This window comes from Peromyscus leucopus, chromosome 23 (genome assembly GCF_004664715.2).
Source record: "Peromyscus leucopus breed LL Stock chromosome 23, UCI_PerLeu_2.1, whole genome shotgun sequence".
Lineage (NCBI taxonomy): Eukaryota > Metazoa > Chordata > Mammalia > Rodentia > Cricetidae > Peromyscus > Peromyscus leucopus.
Window position 1 is genome coordinate 37,550,002 of NC_051082.1, and position 22,021 is coordinate 37,572,022.

The following is a 22,021-nucleotide window of genomic DNA, read 5'->3' on the forward strand; positions in this document are numbered from 1 at the left end:
CACAGTTTTGTGTTGTTGTTATTATTGTTTTATTTTGAGATGAGCCGTAGCTAAACCACCCAGGCTATCCAGGAACTCACAGACCTTCCTCCATCTGAGGGTGGGCATCACAGGTCTGTGTCCCATGCCCAGCTCATAGTTGAGGTTCGAACTGTCTGGCCTCAATGAATCTATGATTCATCATAGATCATAGCTGAGCCCCATCATTTCGTTAACAAAGACTGACATAGGCACCAACAAGGGCTTTTCCAGACTTCCAGACAGACTCAGGGCAATGAGGATGCTTGGCACATCAGGGAATGATCAAAACGAAGAAATGGGAAGAAAGGCTGGGGTGGCTGCTTCCTATGCTCAGAAAGGACTCTTAAGTGACAAGCTGTAGTTCTGTCAAGAAAGCTTGGCTCACCACCATCACCCCTTGCCAGTACTGTGCAGATGGAGGGGAACGGCACTCAGATTGGATTAGTCCATTACTGGGGACTTGCCTCAGGAAGCCAGAGGTGATGAGGCACACATCAACATGCAGGTTTCCTCATACAAGCAGCCTAGAACCTTAAAATCTAGACAGAAAAGTTCCTGTGTCTCTTATGTTCCAGCCATTCTCAGTGACAGACACAAGGTTCTATCTAGACATTCCCACCTTCAGAGCACAAGCAATTGACCAGAAGAACCATGGCTTCAAAGTCAGAGGTGCTATGTTTAGGCTCTGCCTTGTTCTCAACAAATGTCATTTTTTCTCCCAATTATTTTCCACGCATAATTGGCTAAATTAATGGATCTGGAAGGCCAGCTATATTATTCTTGCTAATTAAAACCAAGAAAGAGGCATCCAGTCTTCACTGCTTGAATTTTCATAGCAAAAAGTGCATGGTAAAGAGCCAGCTGAGGTATGCTGGTCCTATAGGAGACCACACTGCTTCTGTTCTCGTCTCTCCTATACCTTGCATGACAGTGCACAGTGCATACATACGGGTTCACGGATGGAGGGAGGGAGGGAGGGAGGGAGGGGGGGGAGGAGGGAGGGGGGAGGGAGGGAGGGAGGAAGGAAGGAAGGAAGGGAGAATAACCCTGCCCTTATGCTCTGTAAACCTTCAGGACGAAGGGACCTTCAGCATTTCTTAACTGTGTATTTTCTTCAAGAAAATTATTTGAATGACACTGGGATAAAAAAGGCATTCTTTTTTTTTTTATAAGCATTAATATTTATTTGTAACAAAGGAGTTTGTGTACAGTGTTGAAAATCTGTAACTCGTTAAATTCACATTTGCACTTCTCCTTTTTCAACAAACATTTATAATCATTACTTTACACAGATACAGATATGTAAATACAATATCGAGTTCAGTGATCCTTCAGCATTTTCCACTTAAAATTTTAACATAAAAACAAGTTATAAGTCAGGCGGTGGTGGCGCACGCCTTTAATCCCAGCACTCGGGAGGCAGAGACAGGCGGATCTCTGTGAGTTCGAGGCCAGCCTGGGCTACCAAGTAAGTTCCAGGAAGGCGCCAAGCTACACACACAGAGAAACCCTGTCTCGAAAAACCAAAAAAAAAAAAAAAAAAAAAAAAAAACAGGTTATAATTCAAAAGTCCAGAGTTATTTGAAACTGGAAAATTCTCCGTAGAAAGTAGTAAAAATGATAACATTTCCCAATAAGCCCTTTAAAAAAAGGCATTCTTGCCAGGTGGTGGTGGCATATGCCTTTAATCTGAGCCTTCAGGAGGCAGAGACCAGTGCATCTCTGGGTGCAAGGACAGCCAGGGGTACACAGAGAAACCCTGTATTGAAAAACAAAACAAAGAAAAGGCATTCCTCTAGTCAACTTCCACCCAACCAAGTGTGAACAAGTTACTTTCTCTGGACCTAAGTTTTGTGCTCTAAGAAAGAATGAATGAGGGTTGGTTTGCTGTTGTTGTTGTTGTTGTTGTTGTTGTTGTTGTTGTTGTTTTTAAACAGGATGTCATGTGGCCAAAGTTGGTCTCAGATTTGCTGTGTAGCTGAAGATGACTCTGAACTCTGATCATCCCGCTTCCATTTCCAAAGTGCTGGGGTTCTAGGCATGTAACATCACACCAGATTTGGAATGTGTGATTTCCTGGGTTTTTTTTTTGTTTTGTTTTGTTTTGTTTTTTGTTTTTGTTGTTTTTCAAGGGTTTCTCTGTGTAGTTCTGGTTGTCTGGGACTCACTTTGTAGACCGGGTTGGCCTCCAACTCAGAGATCCTCCTGCCTCTGCCTCCCCAGTCCCAGGATTAAAGAGAGGTGTGCAACACCAGCACCTTGCTTGCAATATGATTTCTAAGTTCCTTCTCTTATTTATTCGTCGGTGTTATTTACCAGGCATGAAAAAACACGAACTACACCAGAACTCACTATAAGAGTTTTTATTAGGAAAGGGTGGAGGTTGGTAGTCCTACCGAAAAGAAAGGTGGTGGGGAGGCGCACACTACTTCTGATGAGAAGGGGAGAGAGCAGGGAGCCGGTAGACCCTGCTTTTATAGGTCACCTCACACATGCACATACATGGGTTTACATAGCTAGGACACGATTACGTGACCACGCTATGCATGGATTATGTAGGATGTAAGGCCTGGAGTGACCAAGCATTTTGGCTGACTGCTGACAGCGCATGCACAGTCATGTGACTCCAGAAGTGGCTAGGCATAATAATACCTTCTCCTGCCATTCATTAGCCTTAGCTGTCTCCCTAGGAAGTACAGGCAGCACCACATTTAGGTGTTCAGGGATGAAGTGTTACTGTCAGTCAGGAAACCTTGTCAAACTGTAAAGCTGCACAGAACTGTGTACGGTAGCTCATACTTAAAATCTCAATACTCAGGTTGAAGCAGGTGTGTTGCCATGAGTGTAAGGCCAGCCGGGGCTTTCAAAATGAGACCTTGTCTCAAAAAAAAAAAAAAAAAAATAGCCACTGAGAGCTAGAGATAACTACCCTAGTAGATTCAATTCCTAGTACCCACATAGCAGCTCACAATCCAATAAACTCCAGTTCTTGGGGAACCTAATGCCCCCTTCTGACCTCCTCAGGCACAAATGTGATACACAGACATGCATGCAAGCAAAACACTCATACATACTAAATAAAAATTGGGGCATGGTAGCACACACCTTTAATCCCAGCACTTGGGAGACAGAGGCAGGCAAATCTCCCTGAGTTCCAAGCCTGGTCTGCAAAGTAAGTTCAGGAAAGCCAGAGCTGTTACACAGAGAAACTCTGTCTTGGGACAACCTATCCCACCCCACCTCCACCTCCACCGCCAAAAAAAATAAAAAAATAAAAAAATAAAAATAGAATTCTCCATGTCAAGGAAAGCTTAATTTGCATCATTTCAACCAAGTCTGTTACTTGGCAATTGAGACCTGGAGAATGTGAGCATTTGCTGGTGTTACCTAGGTTGCCACAGAACCCACTTCAACAGCTCTCTAGATGCTAAAGTTTTTTATCAACTTAAAGGAATATGCTACATAGTGACACATGCCATCTAGGTGACTCTATCTTCTAAGTCTGAGGTTCAGCAGTAGGATTAAGCATAGTGTATCAACAGAGCAGTGTATGGTACAAATCTGTCTAATGTAATTCCTGACTTGGGGAACATGATAGCCATGTGGTGAGGTCACTGATTACTGCTTGGCTGTGACCTGAGTCACCTGCAAAGTAGATGCACAGACTTCTGCAGCAAGAGCTGTGGTCTTTGTCACTTTCAGGCTCTACTCTACCTCAAAACTTTCTTGGGTATCAGCATAGACTACAGAGTAGGACCCTGTCTGAAAAAGAGCCAGCAAGCCAGGCAGTGGTGGCTCGCCCTTTAATCCCAGTACTCGGGAGGCAGAGGCAGGCGGATCTCTGTGAGTTTGAGGCCAGGTCTCCAAAGCAAGTTCTAGGAAAGGTGCAAAGGTACTCAGAGAAACCCTGTCTCGAAAAATCGGAAGAAAAAAAAAAGCCAGCAAGATCATGCAGGTGATAAAGAAGCCTGCTGCCAGACCTGAGGATATTCATGGTAGAAGGAGAGAACCAATTTCTGCCAGCTGTCCTCTGACCTCCACATGGGTATCATTACATACATACACACACCCCACATGTACAATACATAAATGTAATTTTAAAATTACAGAGACTATAACCTAGTCTGAAGAGAATCAAGTATTTCCAAGTGACTCTTACCTCACTGAAACTTGCCCTCATCCGCCATGTTGGTTTTTTGTAACTCATATAGCCCAAGATGGCCTTGAACTCACTGTGTAACCAAGGATGACCTTAAACTCCACCTCCCAAGTGCTGGGATTACAGGCATGCACCACCACACTCAGCTTTGGTTAGTGTCTCACTGGGTAGCCTAGGCTAACCTAGAATTCACAGCATTCCTGCCTCTGCTTTCCAAGTGCTGGGATCACAGGCATACACCAAATTTGGCTTTTCATAACCCTTAGTGAGCTCTTTCACATGCTCCCAATTGGTTCTGTTGATTTGTCAAAGTCTACTGTAGTACTATGCCCTGCTTCTGATGGGCCACCACACCACTCCTTGAGACCTCCAGCTGACCAGAAAAGATGTCTACCATCGATTTTCTTTTGGTTTCATGAAAGAGAGTCTCATTGTGCAGCTTTGGCTAGAACTCACTCTGGAGATCAGGCTGGCCTCAAACTCACAGAGATCTTCCTGCCTATGCCTCCCAAGGGCAGAGATTAAAGGAATGTGCTACCACACCCAGCCCTTGGTGAGGGTTTTCAAAACTGAAGTCTTTTGGTCCCTCTGTAAACTAGAGAGCCACTTTGCAGGCTACTCAAGAATGGGATGATCCTAGCCCCCTGACAGGAAGCAAGCATGGATGATGGTTCTGACAAAAGTCCAGGTTTCCTGCTAAGCACATGGAGATACAAGAACAGTACATGACATAACAACCCAGTCACTCACAATTGCAAGGTGCCTCTAGTTCCTTTCCCAACAAGGGATGACTTGTTCTCCTACTACCTTGTTCTCTCCTTTCTGTCCCACTGAGACCCAACCTCTGCTGCAGTACAACCACTAGGAGCCACAGGCAGCTTCTACTCAGCAGGCCTGCCTATGTTCAGAGAGTTGGGTCCAAAGGCCTGCTGTGCCTGGAGCTGCAGCATGGAGATCAGAAATGCCTAAGACTTTTAGCCCTTCTACCATCATCTGGCATAGACCCCACTCAAAAAACCCCAGGCCTCCTTATTAGAAGGCTAACCAGCTGGTGAAGGAAGATGAATGGGGAAGATGGTAAAGTAACAATAATCAGCCTCCAACCTCTGCCCCTTGCCTTACTACACAGTGTTGCAGGCCCACCCCTTGATGTTGCTTTTATTCTAGGAAGATGATGAAAGGCTGATTGAGGAAATCCAAAAGGAGGCTGAAGAGGAACAGAAAAGGAAGAATGGAGGCAAGTGTTCTTCCCAGGCACAGATGGGGCTAAGGAGTGGGATGGAAGCTATCCCTCAGGGATTACTTACTGCTCAAGCCATGAGAACACAATGAAAGCTACAGGTTCTTCATAATGGGACATTCCCAAGAGTGTTTGAGCTCTGGAGGCAAATAGAAGCCTGACTAAGGAGACTGCCTCACCACTATGAAAGTTACTGAGAAATGATAGCAAGTCCCTGAGGCTATGAAGGGACATCTCACATGGTAAACAATATACTACCCTCTGTGGGCTATGAGAGTGACCACTGGGAAAGTGTAGATTTGCCCTTTGGCGTCTTGTTCTGACAGGCAGTGGGTGTCATTTGTCTTGAATTTGGCATTCAGCCTACTCTTGAGAACCACCATTTCTGGGCCCAGAGGAGAGTATACTGAGGGTCAGAAGTGGCCCTCCTATGCTAGGCTGTCCCTATAGGCTTCTAAGCCCTGGTAGTCAGAAGTGACAAGCAGTACCCTAGTCATAGGCAGAAGTATACTGTTAGTTCTGTATGTTTGCTTCCTTGCAGAGAACACCTTTAAACGCATCGGCCCCCCACTGGAGAAGCCAGCCGAGAAAGTCCAGCGGGTGGAAGCCCTGCCACGGCCTGTCCCACAGAACCTGCACCCACAGATGCCGCCCTATGCCTTTGTACACCCACCTTTCCCCCTGCCACCTGTGCGTCCTGTGTTCAACAACTTCCCCATCAACATGGGTCCTGTGCCCGCGCCCTATGTACCCCCTCTTCCCAACGTGCGTGTTAACTACGAGTTTGGCCATGTGCATGTGCCCCTGGAGCACAACCTGCCCATGCACTTTGGCCCCCAGCCACGGCATCGCTTCTAACACCCAAAGCCCTGTCCAGCCACACTGAGTGGGGTAGAGTCTTTGCTTCCCTCTTGAGGATGGCCTGGTGTCCTCCTACTCTTTCCTTTGCAAGGTCACTGATTCTTCAGGTCTGATACCCTTTGGATGCCAACTGTCACTGGGCCAGTGTGAGGGCAGCTCCTTGGTTGTGCCATCTTAGCATCCAGTACAGTGGCCCTGACCATGAAGCAGGCCCTTTAACCATGTGCCATATTCCCTCCCCAGCAGACAATGAAAGCCCAAAACCTACCATCCCCAGGTCAGGGCTCTCCCGCCTTGTTGCCCAAGGCCCACTCAGGTTCAAGGGCCTCCAAGACTGGTCTGTGGCGCAAGTTTTGTTCTGTTGTTATCAGAGCAGTTGCTCCTGTTCACGTAGTTTGAGCTAAGTTGTTTGTGGGCTACTCAAGTTTGTCCCCATCCTTGGAAAGTCAGGTTGAAAATATTTCCCATTGGCTGGCAACTGCTGAGAGCCAGTCATCCTAACACTTGACATCAGACAAAAGGGCCTTTTTGCAAAGCTGTCACTTATTCCTTGGCTACCCCTTTTCTGGGGGAGACTTTACTTGTCACCAACCTGGAATGAGCAGCATCTCCTCTAAGGTGTTTTTGGGTTTCCCTAGGGGCCCTAAGATGGCCTGACTGTCACAGCAACCCTCCTGTCTGCCTACCTGTTTCCCTTATTAGTAATGGAAACAGGCAGAGGGTGAGGCCCCAACTCCAAGATGAGAGAACAGCTGCCTTCCCTAAGTCAGATGAGACCGCTCCTGCCATGCTCCCACTGCCTGTGTCCCCTCCTGTCCAGACCAGGTTTTTGTATCCCTCCAGCCTGTTTACAGAGCAGGACTGGCCGAAGATGTTTTTCTCAGTTGTATTGGCTATCCTTGTCCTCCCATTACTGTGGGGTGCCCCACATTCAGAGTGTACAGACTTGGAAGTGGCAAGATGTCTCTGGGAAGGAGGAAAAACTCTTTGAGGAGCCCTGCTGTAGGTCACCTGAACGTGCTACTAGTCTAAATGACAGTGCCTTGGAAAGATGGGCCACGTGCTGCATGACAGGATCCTCCGAGTACCTTAACTACTAGTGTATTTATGTTCCCTGTCCTTCTCCAGGGGCCCCACAGGTGGGTGGTTACTCCAGGCACTGCCCCTCCAGGGCTACATGAGCCTCTGGACTGGGCACCCAGTTCTGGTTCTACCCAGTACCCCCATCATGTTACTCCATCAAGAGGCCAGGTGAGAAGCCTGGCAGTTTAGGGTTGCTGGAAGAACAGATGTCACCCAGGCCTTGGCCCTCGGATAGGTGAGGCCAGGGTCATGTCATTTGAAATTCAGTCTGTCTCTGGCCACACATGGCTGCAGGGGAAGGCTGCTACTGCCTGTCTCCATCAAGGCATCTCATCCTTAGTGGCCCTCCCAGAACCTATGTGCCAGCATGGCCAGAGGGATAAGGGGTGGACCAGCAGGAATCCCCAGGCAGCTGGCACCTTAATCTCTGGGACCCAGGCTGCTTCCTGGTCTGAGAAACTGCCTAGCCACTCCCTGTGTATTTGCCTTAAAACTGGAGAGAATCTCGTATTTGCACTTAGCAAAAGATTTCAAAGTTAAGAGAAAAGTGCATGATCTCACTTTGTATAAAAGGAAAAGAAAAAATGAAGTAGATGGTTAAATGTTTTTCTTTACCTTTTGGTAGTAAAAAATAGAGAAACCAAGTCTGTTTAAACTGTAAAAAGACTGTATCATATGTAACTTGAATTCCATGTAAATAAATGTTTGTGAACTCTACTTTTGGTTCTATTTGTCCCCACTCAGATCACAGGTTCCCAGGAGACTTAGGTGCAAACAGGACCAACTGATACTCAATTTCCCAGTGAAGAATGTGGAACTCCTAATGCAGCAGCATAGGGTGGGAAGAAAATGGAACTTTTAATGCAGCAGCGTAGGGCAGGGAGAAATGCTTCTTTCACCTGCCAGGGGAGACACTCAGTGTCTTAGCTACCAAGGCCCAACCAGGACACAGAATGTGTTCTAAGTTGTTGTAGAACCCCCTTGAAGAAAGCACAGGAGACCTTATAGTCCTATAGTGTGGCGGGGGGGGGGGGGGGGGTGCCATCAAATCCTGAGCTACCCTTATCCAGCTGAAGAGACCAGAACAGCACTGAGTCTGGCATGGGAGTTCCTGGCCTGGCTGGCTGAGTAGACAGGAACTCTGACCAGCTTACTGTACTCCACAAATAACCCTTCACCGCCACTCAGCCAGGACCTAGGCATAGAGGAAATGGGACCTGCAAATAGAGGAGGGCCTAGACAGCACTCCAGGAAGACTGTCCTTGCCTGCCATTTGTTTCACATCTGAGAAAAATTTTGCTGAAGCACAACTTAGGAACAAAATTTCTCCATATCCCCAGGTTCCAAAGCAGTCATTGCCTACAGACTTCATTAGTTGTCCCCAGACATCCAGAGCTGCATCCTTATAGGTTACACATTGTGGTAGCTGAGACTCTGCAACTTGGTTGTATTAGTAAAAGCTGCCCATCCTTCTTGGTGACAGTGGCATCTCTTACCCACCCCCCCCCACCATGCCCCTACTTAGAGGTTCATACCCACTGCTGAGGCTTCAGATTCTCATTTTCACAAGTTTTTCCAGAATCTTCCTCACTATTTATGCTTTCCTGGATACCGTGTACACTAAAGGAGTTGTTTTAAAATAGGGTCTCTGTAGACCTGCCTGGCCCAGAACACACTGTAGACCAAGCTGACCTCAAATCGATCTGCCTGCCTCTTCCTCTCCCATGCTGGAAATAAAGACATGTGCCACCATGACCTACAGATTTGTTCTCTGATACTTCCCTCTGGATTTACCTTGTTTCTCAAACATTACCCTAGTAAAAATAATAAATCCAGAGGACTCCAGTGTTGTTGCTATTACACCTAGACATTCAGTAAACACCCTGTACATAATGAGTCACATGCTATCCCAGAAGGACCACCCTCAAACATGGGGAGAGAGCTTTGTAGCTCAGGCTAGCCTTGAACTTTACAAAGCCCAGACTGGCCTCAAACTTAGAATACCCCTGCCTTAGTGCTCCAAGTGCTGGGATTACAGACATATAACACCACATCTGGCCTATATAGCATCTGTTGGGGTGCAGGGTTGTGTGTACACAAGTGTGCCTATGGAGGTTCTCCATTTTTATTGTGTTTTATGAAACGATGGTTTCACTATGTGGCCCTAACTGGCTTGGAACTCACTAAGTAGATTGACCTCTCAGAGATCTGCCGGCCTCTGCCTCCCAAGGGCTGGAAGCAAAGGTGTATACCATCAAGTAAATCTTATTTTTTCGATACCTCACTGAACCTAGAATTCACCAAGTTAGCTAAGCTGGCTAACCAGCAGACCCCAGGAATCCTATTTCCACCCAGCTAGTGCTGGGCTACATACACATGCCTGCCCCCTGGCCTAGGGTTTGGTTTAGTTTTTTATATGGATCTTGAATCCTCACACTTCTGTGGCAAGCAAGCCCTTCCTTTGCTGACGGAGCCATCTCCAGCCCCTTCCAAATAGCATCTTTTGTGGTTCTTTGCTGATATATGCTTCAGTTTTCTCCTTTCCTATCATTTGCAGGGTGGTAATCAAAATAGTCTCCCTATGCATCCTGAACTTGAACTCCTCCTACCTTGGTCATGTGCCAACGTACTTTGCTGCTTTCCCCTTGGTCCAGTAAGGGTTTCCCTCTCAGGGTGGCCACTGAGCTCCAAACCCTCCTGCCACCGGCTCCACTCACCTGCTTTTAAGCTTGGTGCCCTCAGTGCTGTGACTGGTGTGGTGCCAGCACTTCAGTCTCATGACCCCTGGGAAGACAGTCCCCATAGTCGTGGGGACTGTCTTCAGTCTTCATCAGATAAGATTTAATCATGCATCAGTTCCTCCCATTTGCTTTCTCTGCCAGGGGCTGTTTGTTTTGCTTGACTGGAAGAACCATGGGGATGAAGGCTTCATCTTTCCCGTCATGCTCAACCTATCCCTGTCAGTGGTAATAAACAGCTCAGCTGTGGTAGTCCTAGGATGTCTGTCACATTTGTCCAGTGAGTCCTCCAGGCGACTAGAGCCTAGGTTCTGGGACTTGTCATTTGTCAGTAAAGTAGAAATCAAGATGCATTCTTGCTGGGCATGGTGAGCCGAGCCTTTGATCCCAGTGCTTGGGAGGTGGAGATACTCGGTGAGTTCCAGACCAGCCTCATCTGCATAGTGAGATTTCTTGTCTGAAAAAGACTGCATTCTAGGGAAAGCAGAACCTGCCACACAAGCCTGAGGACCTGAGTTCAATCACCCAGAACCCATGTAAATGTGGAAGAAGAATAACATTGCACCACTTAGTAAATAACTCTGACTGTCACTGCACATACTTAAAGCATACACTTAGAGTAATAAGAATAAAAACTAAAGGTCTTAGAGAGATCAGGAATGCAAGGAACATTCCTAAACAATATAGGCAATTTACAGCAAGCCAACATCAAATTAAACAGAGAGAAACTCAAAGCGATACCACTAAAAATCAGGAACAAGACGAGGCTGTCCACTCTCCCCATATTTATTCAATATAGTACTAGAAGTTCTAGCTAGAGCAATAAGACAACAAAAGGAGATCAAAGGGATATAAATTGGAAAGGAAGAAGTCAAACTTTCACTATTTGCAGATGATATGATAGTATACATAAGTGACCCCAAAAATTCTACCAGGGAACTCCTACAGCTGATAAACTCCTTCAGTAAAGTGACAGGATACAAGATCAACTCAAAAAAAAAAATCAGTAGCCCTCCTATACACAAATGATAAAAGGGCTGAGAAAGAAGTCAGAGAAACATCACCCTTTACAATAGCCACAAATAATATAAAATACCTTGGGATAACATTAACTAAACAAGTGAAGGACCTTTTTGATAAGAACTTTAAATCTCTAAAGAAAGAAATTGAAGAAGATAGCAGAAAATGGAAGGATCTCCCATGCTCATGGATAGGTAGGATTAACATAGTAAAAATGGCAATCTTACCAAAAGCAATCTACAGACTCAATGCAATCCCCATCAAAATCCCAACACAATTCTTCACAGACTTGGAAAGAAAAATACTCAATTTCATATGGAAAAACAAAAAACCCAAGATAGCTAAAAGAATCCTGTATGATAAAGCATCCCTACTATAGTAATAAAAACAGCTTGGTACTGGTATAAAAACCGACATACAGACCAATGGAATCAAATCGAAGACCCTGACATTAATCTGCTGTGGATATTGCTCTATATAAATAAAACACTGATGGCCAGTGACCAGGCAGGAAGTAAGTTGCCAGGCAGGAAGTAGGTGGGACAAAGAGAGAGGAGAATTCTGGGAAGCGGAAGGCTGAGGAGGGAGACACTGCAGCCGCCGCCATGACCAGCAGCATGTAAAGACGCCGGTAAGCCACCAGCCACGTGTCAAGGTATAGATTTATAAAAATGGGTTAATTTAAGATATAAGAACAGTTAGCAAGAAGCCTGCCACGGCCATACAGTTTATAAGTGATATAAGCGTCTGGGTGATTATTTTATAAGTGGATTGTGGGGCTGCGGGGCTTGGGGAACCTGGAGAGAAGCCCTCCAGCAACATTAATCCATGCACATATGAACACCTGATTTTTGACAAAGAAGCTAAAACTGTCGTGTTCTTGACACTTCCTTGCAGGGTAAGAACACAACGCAGCTAAATAACTAACAGAGAGGAAGAGCAGGGAAAGGAGGGGGGAATGGAAAAGAGGTGGGAATCAAGAAGCAGTAATGGTGGCTCACATCTGTAATCTAGCACTCTAGATCTGTAATCTAGCACTCTAGAACTAAAGACCAGACTAGACTACGGAGTGAGTTCAAAACTAGCCTACACTACTTAGTGATACCATGCACCAGATAAAGAGGGAAGGGAAGGAGAGGAGTAGAAAGAAAATGTTCCTAGCCCAGAGGGGAAATTGTTGTGAATTCTATGAAATAACTTTGGTGAAGACAATGGGACCCTCTAGAAGACACATAGAAGTTGGTTTGATGTTCTGAGAATCAGAAAGGTAAATAAGAGTTATTTTTGGCCAGGCAGTGGTGGTGGTGCACGCCTTTAATCCCAGCACTCGGGAGGCAGAGCCAGGTGGATCTTTGTGAGTTTGAGGCCAGCCTGGACTACCGAGTGAGTTCCAGGAAAGGCGCAAAGCTACACAGAGAAACCCTGTCTCGGGAAAAAAAAAAAAAAGTTATTTTTGCCAGGGTCATTGTGTACAAGTCACTCTGGACAGCCGGAGCCTCTGTTTTCACATCGGCAAAATGGAGGAGGGTTGGGTAACCCTCTTCCTGCTCCCTGCTATCCTGGTACACAGATGTGAAGTGTTTCCAAGTCTGGGGAGCTGCTCACTAGAAAGGTTTCAATTGCAATGGTCATTTGATGCATTTAGAACAGCCAAAAAGAAGCAACTAGCCAAGGGTGGTACAGACATAGCATCACAGCTACTTTTCTCTATAATTACACTCCAGCCCCTCACTGGGGGATTCTAGGCAGGTACTCTACCACTGAGCCACACCCCAGCCCCTCACTGGGGGATTCTAGGCAGGTGCTCTACAACAGAACCACACCCCAACCCCTCACTGGGGGATTCCAGGAGGGGAAAGAGGAAAGCTACTTAATGAAGAAAGGAAAGAAGATTGTGATCACAGTGAATTCAAGGTCAGGCTCGACAACTTAGTGAGACACTATCTGCTCCAAATAGTAAAAGGGCTGAGGGTGTGGCTCAGCTGTAGAGCACCTGCCTAGAATCCCCCAGTGAGGGGATGAGTGCATGGCTCAGCAGCAGAGAGCTTACTTAGCATGACTGAATTATGGATTCAATCCCCTGCACATCAAAAACATTTTCTGTTCAGCTTTTAATTTGAGCTCCTAAGTCTACACTTGCCAAACTCAGAGAGAACACTGTCCCCTGCCTTTTTCTACAGGAATCCTCCCCTTGTATTACCCTGGCTCAGGCACTGTGCTGAAGTTTTGGCCAGCAGCTCTAAAGAAAGGGCTATTGCCAATGGGTTGTTGTTCTCCAATCTGTAACTCCAGCACCAAGATCCAAGACAAGAACTTCAGGAGTCCAAACCAAGCCTGGGCTACATAATGAGATCCTGTATCAGAAAACCAAAAACTAGCTGGGCATGCATAGTATATGTTTTAATCCCAACAAGCAGGAGGCAGAGAAGAGCCAGCCTGGTTTACATAGTGAACTTCAGGCAGCCAAGGCTGCATGTTCTCTAGGCAAGCACTCTACCAACTTCACCACATCTCATTTGTTTTGAAACAGAATCTGACATGTAACCCAGGCTAGTCTCAAACTCCAGAGTCTCCTTCAACTTCCCTAGTGCTGGGATTGCAGGCATGCACCACCAAGCCAGGTTTTTGTTGTTGTTTTATTTTTTAATTTGATCACATCTATTAAAATGTCAAATAAGTCAGGAATTGCCCTCCAAGGAATTTTCCCTGATATTTGCACAAAGGGTCATGGACACTGTAGCTCATACAGCCATATTTCTGTTAGTGATGAATGAGAAGTAATGTCTGTGACGGTGAGGGGGGATGTAGATAAGACTGGACATTCATCCCCTTGAAGAGCGCAGGGTGGAGACACAGTAAGGCCTGTGTGTGCAGATAAGGAAGATGCACATTCGTTAGGTGACAACTCAAGAGCCCGCTGTGGGGTGCCTGCTCTCCCATGTGTAAACAAACAAAATTAGACCTGTCAGCCACAGAGGACTATAAGATAGAGGAGGTGCAGTCACTGTGGCAAATACTATAACAGTTCCTTAAAAAATTAACCAAGCATGGTGACACATGCCTTTAATCCCAACACTTCCAGGCAGAGGCAGGCAGATCCCTAAATTTGAGGCCAGCCCAGACTATAGAGTGAGTTCCAGGACAATCAGGACTACACAGAGAAACCCTGTCTTGAAAAAAAAAATTAAGCTAGGCATGATAGCACATGCCTATAATACCAGCACTCCAGAGGCAGAGGCAGGAAGATTACCAAAAGGTCAAGGCCAGCCTGGTCTACATAGTAAGTGACAGGTCAGCCAACACTACATAGTGAGACCTTGTCTCAAACAGCAGGGTTGAGGAGATGGCTCAGCAGGTAAAGGTGCTAGCCGAGCAAGCCTGACAACCTGAGTTCAACCCTGAAAGCCATGAAGAGAGCTGGATGCTGTGACCTGCATCTGGAATCTCATTAGTCAAGATTGGAGGCAAGAGACAAGAGAATCACCCTGCTCGCAGGCCAGCTAGCATGGAAAACACAACACATCAGCTGAAATGAAAGGCCCGGCCTCAGCAAGGAGAAAGGTAAGAACTGGTTCACCTAAAGTTGTTCTCTGACCTCCACATGCATACAATGGCACACTTATCCTCTTGCCAACACACATACACAAAATTAAAGACGTGTACCCTCATGCACATTAAATGCATATTTTAAAACAGCATATTTAGCTGGGCAGTGGTGGCACATGCCTTTAATCCTAGCACTCAGGAGACTGGGCTCCAGAGCTACACAGAGAGAAACCCTGTCTCACAAAAACAAAAACAAAAAAAAAAACAGCACATTTAAAAACAGCAGGGACTGGAGAGATAGATCAGAGGTTAAGAGCATTCGGCATTCACTACTCTTTCAGATGACCAGAGTTCAGTTCCCAATACAGATGGTTCACAAACAGATCTAAGTCTAGGGACACTCTCTTGGGAACTCCTCAGGCACCTGAACATGCATGGCATACATTCACACAGACACAGGCACACATACACACATAAAATTAAAAATTTTTGTTTGTTTGGTTAGTTGGTTTTGATTTTTCAAAACAGTTTCACTGTTTTGAAAACAGTTTCACTGTTTTGAAAACAGTGTCCTGGCTGTCCTGGAACTCTGATCTGTAGACCAGGTTGGCTTCTAACTCACAGAGAGCTGCCTGTCTCTGCCTTCCAAGTGCTAGGATTAAAGGCATAGGTCTCATTGCCTGGCTAAAACATTTTTTTTTTAAATTAAATGTAGGGGGAATGGGAGGAGGGATGAGAGGGGGAACTGTGGTTGGTATAATAAATAAATAAATAAATAAATAAATAAATAAATAAATAAATAAATAAATAAATAAATAAGAGAAAACTAAATGTAAATGTAACCCAGTACTCGGAAGACAGAGTCAGGAGGATCACAAGTTCAAAATCTTCATGAATTCCATAATGAATCCTCTCTTATAAAGCCAAGGCCTTTTTGTACAGCCCAACAGTGGAGCACTTGCCTAAGCCCAAGTCACTGCAGGAACGAGAGAATGAATGAGCTAGCTTGTTATTGGGCAGTTACACTCCAGAGAATGGAACCAAGAGTTGAGAGATTGATCTTTCAGAGATCACTGTACACCCATATTCACAGTGACATTTCAAGGACACAAAGCAGGGCTAAGGGGTAGGGGCACTTGCCACCAAGCCTGATGACCTGAGTTGAACCCCTGGAAACCCACATGGTGAAAGAAGAAAACTGACTCTTTGTCCTTTGATGTCAACATGCACACAGTGGTGTGTGTGTCTGTGTGTGTGTTTAAATGCAAAATGTAGCCAGGCATGATGATGCATGCAAGCCTTTAATCCCAACACTTGGGAGGCAGAGGTCAGCCTGGTCTACAGAGCAAGTTTCAGGACAGCCAGAGCTGTTACATGGAGAAACTCTCTCAAAAAAATAAAAACGTGTGTGTGTGTGTGTGTGTGTGTGTGTGTGTGTGTGTGTGTGTGTGTATAATAATAATAATAATATATACTAGGTTTCTGAGACCAGCCTGCATAGTAAATACCTGAAACAGACACTATGATGCCCCTCATTTCACTGGGCTCATACTTCAAGTGTACTGAGCTGGCCCCTGTACCAGCTCTATCCTGTGTCTGCTTTCTGTCCACAGGCCAGTGCTTGCTCTGCCTGGGTGTGGCGGGGTCCACGCTGCAGGAAGCTGTGGACCAGCTCCTAGGCGGATGGCTCTGGTGTGTGCCGTTTCCTCTGAGCTGCCCAGCTCTCCTGTCCACGTGGTGACTCTGCTGGTCCCTTCCTCTCTGCATCTGAGTTCTCCCTACAGTGCTTCCTGTCATCTGTTCACAAATAAACCTTGTGGCCTTGAAGGCCCGTGTTTTCCCAAGGAAGCTGTCTGTGTTTCAGTGTGGGCTTTATGATTTAGCAGGAAGGTTTTCCTTTGTTTTTTTTTTCTTTTCTTTTTTTTTTTCTTTTTCTTTTTTTTTTTTTCTTCTTTTTTCGAGACAGGGTTTCTCTGTGTAGCTTTGGAGCCTGTCCTGGATCTCACTTTGTAGACCAGGCTGGACTCGAACTCACAAAGATTCGCCTGGCTCTGCCTCCCGAGTGCTGGGATTAAAGGTGTGTGACACCACCACCCAGCTCCTTTGGGGGTTTTTCATTGTTGTTAGTGGGGAAGGATTTGACAAAGTCTTGTGGGACCCAGGCTGGCCTCAAACTCACTATGTAGCCAAGGATGCCCTTGAATGCCTCATCCTCCTGCCTCCATCCCTCCACCCCAGGTGCTAGAATTCAGCTAGGTGCCACGGGATCTGGCCAGTGTGATTCACTCTTCTTATAGGAGCCCCAATCTTTTGGATCAAGTTTTGCCTAATGACCTCACTATATTGTCTGTCTCTGTCTGTCTGTCTGTCTATCTACCTATCTATCATCTATCTATCTACCATCTGCCTATCTATAGTCAGTGCTAGGGGTTGAACCCAGGCCTTGCACACGATAAGTAAGCCTTCCACCACTAAGCCACACCCCCAGCCCATTTGACCTCACTTTAACTCATTCACCTCTTTCTTTATTTGCAGGGGAGGAATGGGAGGCAGGCTCTCATGTAACCTAGGCTAGCCTCCAACTCACCATTTAGGCAAACCTGGCCTTGAACTCCTGATCCTTCCACATCTACCTTCCCAGAGCTGAGACTGCAGGATTGCATCATCAGGCCTGGCTTCTCTTTACCTCTTTCAAGGTCTACAGAACAGGCAGTGGTGGCACACCTTTAATCCCAGCACTAAGGAGGCAGAGGCCGGTGGATCTTTGTGAATTTGAGGCCAGTCTGATCTGCAGAGTGAGTTCCAGGACAGGCTCCAAAGCTACACAGAGAAAACCTGTCTTGGAAAACCGAAACAAACAAACAAAAACAAAAACCAGCATATTTAGCGTGGTGGTAGTGGTGGTGGTGGTAGTGCACACCTTTAATCCCAGCACTCGAGAGGCAGAGGCAGGTGGATCTCTGTGAGTTCAAGGTCAGCCTGGGCTACAGAGTGAGTTCCAGGAAAGGCACAAAGCTACAAAGAGAAACCCTGTCTCAAAGAAGAAAAAAAAAAAAAAACACTGATGACAGCTTATGTTGGAGAGGATGTGGAGCAAGGGGAACACTCCTCAACTGTTGGTGGGAGTGCAAACTTATACAGCCACTTTGGAAATCAGTATGGTGGTTTCTCAGAAAACTGGAAATCAATTTACCTCAAGACCCAACAATACCACTCTTGGGCATATACCCAAGGGATGCTCAATCATTCCACAAGGACACTTGCTCAACTGTGTTTATAGCAGTGTTCTTCATAATACCCAGAACCTGGAAGCAACCTAGATGCCCCTTAACTGAGGAATAGATAAAGAAAATGTGGTACATATACACAATGGAGTATTATTCAGCTGTAAAAAGCAATGACATCATGAAATTTGCAGCAAATGGATAGAACTAGAGTGAAGTAACCAAGATTCAGAAAGACAAACATGGTATGTACTCACTCATAAGTGGATACTAGATGTAAGGCAAAGGATAACCAGACTACAGCCCACAGCTCCACAGCTAGGTAACAAGGAAGACCCTAAGAGGGACACATGGATTGCCTTGGGAAGGGGAAATAGATGAGATCTCCATGAGTAAACTGGAGGTGAAGCGGGACAATAGAGGGGATGGAATGGGAGATGAGAACATGAGGGAACGGGTGGTTGAGCTGGGGGAGGGACGGAGTGGGAGTGCAATGAAAGAGATACCGTGATAGAAAGAGACATCCTGGGGATAGGGAGAAACCTAGTCCTAGGGAAATCACCGGGAATCCACAAGGATGACCCCAGCTTAGACTACTAGCAATAGGGGAAAGGGTGCCTGAACTGGCCTACCTTGGTAATCAGATTGGTGAATATCCTGTCATCATAGAGTCTTCATCCAGTAACTGATGGAAGCAGATGCAGAGATCCACAGTCCCGATCCATAGACTTTCGGGAGTCTAGTCAAAGAGAGGGAAGAGGGATTATATGAGTAAGGGGGTCAGGATCATAATAGGGAAATCTACAGAGACAACTGAATCAAGCTCATAGGGAGTCACAAACTCTGCATGGGATCAGACTATGCCCTCTGCATACAGGAGACAGTTGTGTAGTTTGGTCTGTTTGAGGGGCCTCTGGATCTATTCCTGGTGTATGAGCTGGCTTTCTAGAGCCCATTACCTATGGTTGGATGCCTTGCTCAGCCTTGATGGGAGGGGGGAGGTTTGGTCCTGTCTCAATTGAATGTACCAGGCTTTGCTGTCCCCCCATGGGAGGCCTTATGCTTTTTAGGAGGGGATGGGAGGTAGGTAGGAAGGGGAGGGGAAGGCTGTGGGAGAGCGGGAGGAGGGATGAGAGGGGAATCTGTGGTTGGTATGTAAAATGAATTTAAAATTTTCTTAAATAAAAAAAGAAGAGGAAAAATAACAAGGTTAAAAATAATTGTCATTAGGCCGGGCGGTGGTGGCGCACGCCTTTAATCCCAGCACTCGGGAGGCAGAGCCAGGTGGATCTCTGTGAGTTCGAGGCCAGCCTGGGCTACCAAGTGAGTTCCAGGAAAGGCGCAAAGCTACACAGAGAAACCCTGTCTCGAAAAACAAGAAAAAAAAAAAATTGTCATTAATTACTAAAACCTGGCCTGTGGCTCTAGTTAGGGGACTCAAAGAAGACAGTGTTCCCCTATCCTTCCCCTCCCCACAAGTGTCAGGGCTGGGTCCCAGGAAAGGGGAGAGGAATGTTGACCACTCCCTTCAGCCCACCTCAGGGGATGGCTTTGCCCATTGTGGGACGTCTTAAGCCAGAAGCCCAGGAAGAGGCTTGGCTTTCATGGTAAACTAAAAGTTTCCCTTCTTCCTCCAGGCATCCCTCTCCGTGGGAGACCCCATCTGTTCCCTCTGCTGTTAACACTCTCAATGGACCCAGAGACCCTTCTTATCTCCCATCTAGACAAGAATGTGACAACCCAGAGAAGCCAGGAACTCCTTGTCCATTGCTCAACATAGAAAAAAATGGATCAGCAGGATGCTCTTGGAGGCCTCTCAGACTCATTTACTGTAATAGTAAGTACACACACACACACACACACACACACACACACACAGCCTGCACACTCAAGTTATTTTTTGTTTGTTTAGTTTTGTTGTTTGTTTGTTTGTTTTTCAAGACAGGGTTTCTCTGTGTAACAGCCCTTTCTGTCTTGGAACTCACTTTGTAGACCAGACTGGTCTTGAACTCACAGAGATCGGCCTGCCTCTGCCTCCCGAGTGCTGGGATTAAAGGCGTGCACCACCACCACCCGGCTCAAGTTATCTTCTGAATGAAAGGCAGTAGGGTCTTTTGGTTAGTTAGTTTTGAGATAGGGTCTTAAGCTAGCTCAGCCTAGCTTGGGACTCACTTTGTAGCCCAGGCTGGCACTGAACTCTAGGTAACCTTCGTTTGTAGGTATCTTCCAGTCTTGGCTGCTTCAGTGTTGGGATTAGAGGTGTGAGCCACCCTCAAGTTGGAGACAGAGTCTCACTTAGTAACTAGATATATAGATCAGGTTGTCCTCAACCTGAAGATGATCTCCGCCTGTCTCCCAAGTACCATGATTACAGGCACACACTACCAAATGGATTAGGGTATTATATGCATATGTGCGTGTGTGCAGATACATATGTGCACATGCATGTGAACACTAAGAGTCAACCTTGGGTGTTGTTCCTCAAGAACCATCCATCTTGTTTTCTGAGCTTGCCAATTTACCTGGACCGGGGGACTAGTGAGCCCAGTCTGTTTTTAACCTCCCCAGCTCTGAGGATCAAACTCAGGTCCCAATGCTTGCAAAGTGTAGTGATTTGAAAGAAAATAGCCCCCAAAGGGAGTGGCACTATTAGGAAGTGTGGCTTTGTTGGAGTAGGTGTGGCCTTGTTGGAGGAAGCATGTCATTGTGGGGTGGGCTTTGAGGTCTCCTTTGCTCAAGCTATGCCCTAGTGTCTCAGTTCACTTCCTGTTGACTGAGGATCAAAATGTAAGGACTCTAAGCTCCTTCTCCAGCACCATGTCTGCCTGCATGATGCCCTGCTTCCTGCCATGGTGATAATGGACTAAACCTCTGAACTGTGAGCCAATTTGATTAAATGTTTTCTTCTGTAAGAGTTGCCATGGTCATGGTGTCTCTTCACATCATTAGAAACCCTAAGACACAAGGCAATCATTTTACCAACGGCCATTTCCAAAGCTCCTTGCATTCAACATTTAAACAAGTTCAGGTCAGCTCTTATCTGTCCAGTAGGGAAGACCACTCATCTTAGGAGAAAATGGGGGCCCTATGGGGATTTGGATGTCACTCCCTTAGGTCCCCACAGGAGGGATTAGAAGCAGGTCTTGGACAGGGTGTCCAGTGTGGACTTGGTAGGGAAATTCCCAGACTGAACCCATCAGCTCCCCACCAGAGAGATCCAGCCAGCACCAATCAGGGCAGTGTCCCATCTCATCAAGGCTTCCTGAAGGCCAGACCTGCAGGGTAGAACTGGGGGTGCTTAAGGCTGGAGACGAGCTCCAAAGGGGACTGTAATCCGCCCGCCAAGCCTCCTGAACTCTGACAGAACTGGAGGAACCCATGAGGGACAGAATAGCTTCTCCATTGTTCTTTCCTACAGTGGCTCAAGCCTGTAATCCCAGCATTTGGGAAGCTGAGTCAGTAAGGTGGCTGTGAGTTTGAGAAGCCAGCCTGGGCTACATAGCAAGAGCATGTCCAAAAAGAAAACAAATAAGATATGGTTGTGGCTCAGTTGGTAGAGTTCTTGCCTAGCATACATGAAGCTATGGGTCTGAAGCCAGCATGCCTGTCACCACCCAGAACTCAGGAGGTAGAGGCAAGAGGCACAGAAATTTAAGGTCATTCTTGACTTCTGCCTGAGCTCATGAGACCCTGTCTACAAAACATAAATAATGTTGGTGGAGGAGACTGCAGATGGCTTCATGGTCAAGAGCACTTGCTGCTCTTGCAGAAGACCAGCACCCTCGTGGTGGCTTACAACCATCCATAACTCCAGCTCCAGGTCATTCAATATCTCTGATCTCTGCAGGCATTAGGTACACATATGTGGTGCACACGCATGTAGGTAGAACAGTCTACACACACAGAGAGAAAACTTACACACTAGCCTGTGCTATCAGCTTCCCTGAGACTCTGCCTCAGTTTCCCATTTGTGCAACACCAGTGGGATTCGTGCACTCACACACAAAAATAGATTTATAGGGGATCTGTCTTAGAGCTGTGGTATACCTGACTCAGCTGGAAGGAATGAGGGGATGGGTTAAAGGGACATAACGGTACCCAGCTACAGCTGGCTATGGGAACTGCTGCA

General features: G+C 46.3%; 1 protein-coding gene across 6 annotated transcripts in view; it reads left to right on the forward strand.

The window, feature by feature from the left end:
• Rnf216 (ring finger protein 216) overlaps positions 1-22,021 on the forward strand; it is a 150,939-nt gene that overhangs the window by 122,973 nt on the left and 5,945 nt on the right. For 5 of the 6 annotated variants that reach the window (XM_028862593.2, XM_028862592.2, XM_028862596.2 and 2 more), the window contains 2 exons: positions 5,348-5,417; positions 5,962-8,081. In XM_028862593.2, the coding sequence (XP_028718426.1) occupies positions 5,348-5,417; positions 5,962-6,278 (387 nt within the window). In that variant the 3' untranslated portion in view covers positions 6,279-8,081. Of the gene's footprint in view, positions 1-5,347; positions 5,418-5,961; positions 8,082-19,529; positions 19,730-22,021 lie in introns of those variants that run through there. The other variant, XR_005089848.1, reaches the window with a different exon arrangement.